At 37.4% G+C, this 6,452-nt stretch overlaps 1 protein-coding gene across 1 annotated transcript in view; it reads right to left on the bottom strand.

Moving 5' to 3' along the window:
- Positions 1 to 579: 579 nt before the first annotated feature.
- kif18a (kinesin family member 18A) overlaps positions 580 to 6,452 on the bottom strand; it is a 29,748-nt gene continuing 23,875 nt past the window's right edge. Inside the window, exons 15-18 of the mRNA XM_059359801.1 lie at positions 4,760 to 5,129; positions 1,860 to 1,952; positions 1,575 to 1,663; positions 580 to 1,332 (exon numbers count right to left, since the gene is read on the bottom strand). Coding sequence (XP_059215784.1) covers positions 1,202 to 1,332; positions 1,575 to 1,663; positions 1,860 to 1,952; positions 4,760 to 5,129 — 683 coding nt within the window. The 3' untranslated portion in view covers positions 580 to 1,201. The remainder of the gene's footprint in view (positions 1,333 to 1,574; positions 1,664 to 1,859; positions 1,953 to 4,759; positions 5,130 to 6,452) is intronic.

Raw genomic sequence — 6,452 nt, 5'->3', positions numbered from 1 at the left:
GTTTATCAATATTCAGCCTAAATATATCGGGATATGACTTTTGGTTCATATCGATTCATCACAGGTTTACACTGTTTTCGGATCCATTCACTGTTGTGGCACGTAAGAAAAAAAGTTTTCTTCAAGAATACAAAGTAACATTCAACTGCAGAGTTTTTAAAAAAATCCAAAATGTCAATCTTTACTGAAGCTTTGGACATCATTGTTTGAGTTAGTGGCAACACCTCTTTCAAGACTGAATGTGGAGTCTGTGCTCTGTTGAATGGCGAAATACACTCATCATCCCGGATCCCCACGAGGCATTGGTAGAGACAAATAGCATCCAATCAATCACTGCACACAGGGTTCACCTTTTTTCCTAAAGGCATATGAAACGGTTGCGTTTTTCAATAGGAAGACAATGAGAAAGTTATCTTTGTGAGTTATGCTTTAGGTCACTCTGAGGTCAGTTCAATTTTTCTTGCCATTGTATTTTTTCACTTTCCCTGAGCCCGGGCTATGTCACTTATTTATCGTTGGAACATCTTGTAACCCAAACTTCATTCAGACGCACCATCAATAGCACAAAAGAGCAGATAGTTCGTTGTAGGAAGGCATTCATTTATTAAGAAACAGCCACAGATTCTGCTACAAGCACTTTTAATATGAGATATCTACAACCCCATGTTATTAACTGTACAAGAGAATAAAAAGGCTAAAAAATCAGCTCTGTGAAGAGCAATATTAATTATTTTTTGCCACTCTACTTCCATGTGAGGTCATGTATAATGTCCTCTGACACTAGCTGCCCTGGTTAATGTGATCACGGACGCGGTCAATCATCTAAATAGTTTAAAGTACATAATGTACGTAAAACACAGAACATCCACAGGACATGTTTTATTTCTTGTCGTTAGTGTGTACATGAGTGGTTTAAGTCGTCTTGGAAATGATAACATCTTTCATCCTTAAATGGTCAAAAGAATATTCTAAACATAAAACCAATACCTATACAATATATACAGTCAGAGAGGCTTAATCAAAGACAAATAAAATAGTGCAATTTATATTACATGTCGTCTCATTGAATTTCTGTTGGAGAAACCTAAAACAATGGAACTCAACTTCTGTTTTGAGAAAATATTTTAAAAAGATGAATACGGTTTGAAACTGTGAAAATATTCATAGAGGCAAAATGTCGAGGTTCAAACACGATGTTGCTTTACATCCGTTTGGCCACTCGTTTTAACTGTTGGGTTGTTTTATAGAAAATGGACCTGGATTTCTGAGGTTCATGCAGATTTCCTTCAGAAATGCTCCTCACGACTCGTCGAGGCCTGTTCTCTTCTGAACCTGGGGACAGACACCGACGAGGAATAGCATCAAAAAATGACTACATGATGTAAAAAAAATTAAAAGCATTACTCTGTTACGCACATAGAGCAGGGACAGTTTGTAGTTAAGAAAGACAGAATTATTTTGGCTGCATGGAGCAACTCATCACAGTGACAAAAAGTGAATTGTTATGACTGTAAATGGAGTTTGTCTTTAGTGTCTGGATGTCTTCAACTGTGTTTTTCTGTGTTGACACTTACCAGCGAAACGATGCACTCTGAGTGGTTTGCGGGCCACTGAGGGTTCTTTCTTTATGCGCTTCGGTGCAGAGAAGTCTTCTTGCATGCTGCTGCAGTGAATAAAATGGACAGAGAAAACAGTCAAACGACAGAATCATAACACTCAGAACTGGCCGCTTATTTTTATTCTGACAGTTCGGTACAGCTTCAGTCCGGCCGCACATAATCATAAATATGTCAAAGCAGAGTGTGTTTAAAATAAGATGATTTACATTTATACAAGAGAAAAAGCCAGAGGAACATTACCAGTTAACTTTGCGCTTCCCTTGTGCAGCAGACGTCAGTTGCATGTAGGTCGGGTTGGCTCGTCTCACTTCTTGTAAAGACAGGATCTGTTGTCTGCAGAGCAGAGGTTCATATTACCACCACATCTCCGCTGGACTTCACATAAGGATTATTTCCCTTTGTATTTGAAATCAGCATAGCTCAAAAATAATAATTTCATTCAAGTATGCAAAACTAAAGCTTTGATATTTGATGCTTCGTTTTGATGCACCTGCATTCAGAAATTTGATTATGCAAATCCTCTCAGATAAAGCAGCATTTTGATTTGTCACGGTACAAAACCAGCAGATCAATGTTTTAGGGTTGAGTCTTACTGTTTTTGTGTTAAAGTATCCATAAGTTTCAAATCTGACCAATTCCAACCCAGGCAAGGATAGATTTGGCATTTCAGACATCTTTCAACCAACATTTTTCCTACTGTGATAGAAGTTGGGCACAGCGTCAAAGTGTTCTTTCACAGTGCCTAAACCAAATAAACTGGAGGAAAAAACACATGCTGGGACGTGTTTTGCTGCGATTTCACAGATAGCAGTATATTTCCTTTTAAGGAATGAATGACTCTCTCTGTACCCCTGTGTCAAATGTTCAATATTTATTCAAGGGCAATTTTTGTTAACGGAGCATGCGAGTCCATTTTATTTAATGGTTTTGCTGTGTAATCTTATTGCATTTGTTTTATTTAATTACATATGGTAATTTGTCTGAAATTTTTTGAAAGAATGAAATAATTGTTTTTTGAAAGGTTGTACTTACATTATTATGCTACTTTATTATCGTATAACTGCTACTCCTCCACCTTGTAGTCATGTAGTCCTTGTAGAGGCTGTTAGCTCCATCTACAATGATCTTGCACTAAAAACTTATTATTTTTTTCATATTTTACAAAAGAAATGCTTTCTCCTGCTGTCTAAATGCAATGCTTTTCCTTTGAGATTTGACCTGTTTGTTGCAGCACAACTTGGTAACCAGGTGCTAAGTGCTCTCATAAAGTCTGGATTTGCTCGATCTTTAGTATATAAAAAAAAACCCTCCTCAAAATACAGTATAGCACAAATGCTCCTGAGAAATTGCCATTTCCTTGATTGAGGCGATGCATTTCGACTTTGAAGTTGGTAGGAAACAAATAAACTGAATACACGCTCGCTGTGTTAATGCGAAGGCTCATCTGCTTGAAGCGTCATTCACTGACACAAACCCTGTCTGCTACTATGACTCCAAACATTTCTTATTCTGTTTGCCACTTCTCAGCTCACTTAAGCCTCTTGGCCCAATGTTCCAGTCTGGGAACTTGCTGCTGGTGAGAATACGTATACTGTTTGCACTCCAGTCTCTGTCTTGTTTTGAATAAGGTTTTGGGGATTTACCACTTCTGAATGGTTTAGTCGCCATCCAGACTGAACGTCTTTTACACAGAATCCATCAATTGCTTTAAAACTTTCAGTGGCCAGCCAGAGGGACATGTTTTTGGACATTTTTTAAAAACACTTTATGCAACTGATTCAGGAGATGCTTGTGTTTGATCCCTCTCAACCGATTTTTTTTTTTTTAAAGATGCAATAGATTTTTTAAAAATTAAATGATTTATTTGATGTTGCAGTTTTCTGTTTACTTCACCGATGCTTGCTTAAAAGCTTGATAATTTATGCTTTCTAGGAGTAATGTTTAATTCAAAATGAGTTGTAGAAGAACGTCTGGGTTTAAAAGACATCAATATTGAACAAACTTTGAATCATCGTGATTATTTTTTCTAACAGTGTTTAACAGGCTTTTTGGGAAACACCAAGAAAAATATGTGAGGATGTCCCTCGCGTTTTTTAACTAAACCAGAGAAAGTTAATGACATTAATAATTCATCATTATTCCCTTTAAAAGCTTTAAAACAGCTCATTTAAAGCTTCTGGTGAAGGGGTACATTTTAATTTCAACAGTCATTGCATGTTGCAACAGCTGTGACATAAAAAGTGGGTCAATTTATTTAGTATAATGTCTAAGTACAAGTGCACACAGCTCGTTACAAAATAGAAAGTGTTTTTTGTGCCATGTACATTTACCCACCTTAACTTGAGTCTCTTGTCTGGACAAGAACTCAGTGATCAATAAAATTATCTGCTGCTAGACTGCTGGCTGCTGATTGGCCAATTGCTGGCTTGTCAAGACATTAACAATATTAGATCAAATAAACCTTTGATGCATGAGACATCAGGGTGATTGTGAGTGCAACCCAGAGAAAACAGAGAAATAGAAAGGCATGTGTTTGACATCAGATAGTAGTTAATGATAGAAAAGCAGGACAATAATTGAGGCAAAATTAATGCAATCTGTCCTGTAGAAAATGGGATTTTTTTTTTGCTGCCAGCTTGCCAAGTTCTGAACTTGAGTAATAAAAATGTTTGTCTACAGTTATATTGTGATATTACATCAGTTTTGCTGTGACAACAGTATTTGATTTGTTTTCTTGTCTCAGTTCCCATGAAGAGGAGTGTTTCCTATAGCCTTTCTTACAAGGTTTCCTGTTTATGTGGAGGGAAGTGAGCAGTTTTGTAGCAGTACATTTTGGAGGGACCACAGGAGTGCAGTAGGCGGTACGTGGGTGTATCAATGCATTCGTTTACGACTACTTCAACGTGTTAAAAGGCTGCACCATATGGACTGCCAAGAGAACCAATATACTGCATTTGTGGAGTCAAGAGAACTGTAATATAATCCACATTACAAGCCAGCCTAAAAAATTGAGTTGTAATGTTGTCTTACTGGCTTTCAGAAGGGAGAAAATATCCTCTGAAATCATGTTAAAGTTTGTCCAAATAATTAAAGACATCTTAAAATCTAAAGAAAAAAATAAGTAATAAATATTATCTTACCTTTTGGCAGGAATCTGGTTCCCTGCGTTGGCCTTGGGAGGATGGAGTAGTTGGCTGGGACCTGAGAAGTCCATTGGCCTTGTTGCTTGAGACGAACTGCCACCGCTTATTATTATGGTTGAATTACTTGCAGTTTGATCATCATTGTCCAGAACTTCAAATGTCATGTTTGGATCCATGGTCTGAGAGAGGGCCTGGACAGTTTTTTGAGAAGGTTCTGGTGTGCACTGGAGTGGGAACATGCCCTCCTCAAACACTTGGGCCTTGGCGCCGCTCCGGGGGCTTTGTGGTGGCAGCGATGCAGACAGATTCCTCCTGATTGGCATTTTGGGATGTGCTTCCTGTTTTATATCAGTCTGTTTTCCTCCACCTAAAAAACAAATAAACAATCACTAATAGCTGATAGATTTGCACATTAAGGAAACAGCCTTCGTGCAGACTCTAAAAAAACATTTTAATCAAATTGACGTGATCTCACAACATTTTCTACCACAACAAACTTTTTTTAAATCATTTGTTTATTCCCCAACAACTGTCCATTGCATTTTTAAATTATTCTTGAACAAGACAGGCTACAGAGTGATATTAAGTGTGATATCAGTCATACTGCTTTTGATTTAAAGTATTGAAATTGAAAGCTTATTTTCAATCGATTTTCGATTTACAATTAAAATCGTGACAACCCAAATCATAACACAGCCACACCGTCCCGTTGAAGCAAGTTAATTGACTTTTTGACAATAAGAACTCATTATATAAATACTGATGAATACTCAATTTTATAGAGAAATACTTAAATCCCTTTTAAATCTCAACAATCAACTGTTTAGGCACAAAGTGTGTCATAAATGTTGAACGGAATTATAAGGTTCTTTATCAAAAAGCAAATATTTGAACATTACTGCTTTCTGTATCCTGTATTCACTTTCTTTCATGAAACATTACCTTTGTCTGCAAACTGTGTATCCAGTGTTTACAGGCGATTCGACTCCATCATCAAGTTTGACGACAAAGCTGTGGTGGACCTGATCATGTATTACAATGAAAAGGCCCACCTGACTGAAGTAGAGGACCTGACGGACTGGTGTCAGAACAACAACCTACTTCTGAACACCAAGACTAAGGAGCTGATAGCGGACTTTGGGAAAAAGTAGAGGAGGAACTTTGCCTTTCTTAATGGCAACGCTTCCTTTGTAATTAGAATAATTGGTAAGAGAACGGATCATCTCTCCAGATAACATAGTTTAAGACTTCTATGCAGAGATCAGCATCTGTAATAAGCCCACCTCTGAAGTGGACATATCAATGCATTGTTTACAACTTAGGGCTTTGAAAGTGAAAGCAAATCCAACCACTTTAAAAAGTAAGCAGGGAAACAGTAAACACACCCCTCCCCAAATGATGCCGTCCCCCATACTAAATCAGTAATAAGCGCTGAAGTGCCAGCCTAAGGCTAAACAGTGCAATTTAAAAAATGTCACAACAGAGAAATGAGATGGATCGCTCCCTTAAGTTACATCAAAATGTGATCAGTAGTGTTTGAGATATTATGCATGGCACAAGGCAATTAAACATTATAGTGCCCTCCTTGCACATATAACTTTACAATGTCAGAATGGAGCTGTGACATGCATTATTATCCTAAAAAGCACTGCATTTTATAAATAGACCAGAACTCGAGGATTTTTATCTG

Source organism: Centropristis striata, chromosome 2 (assembly GCF_030273125.1).
Source record: "Centropristis striata isolate RG_2023a ecotype Rhode Island chromosome 2, C.striata_1.0, whole genome shotgun sequence".
NCBI classification, from domain to species: Eukaryota; Metazoa; Chordata; class Actinopteri; order Perciformes; family Serranidae; genus Centropristis; species Centropristis striata.
This window is presented reverse-complemented; position numbering and strand designations above follow the sequence as displayed.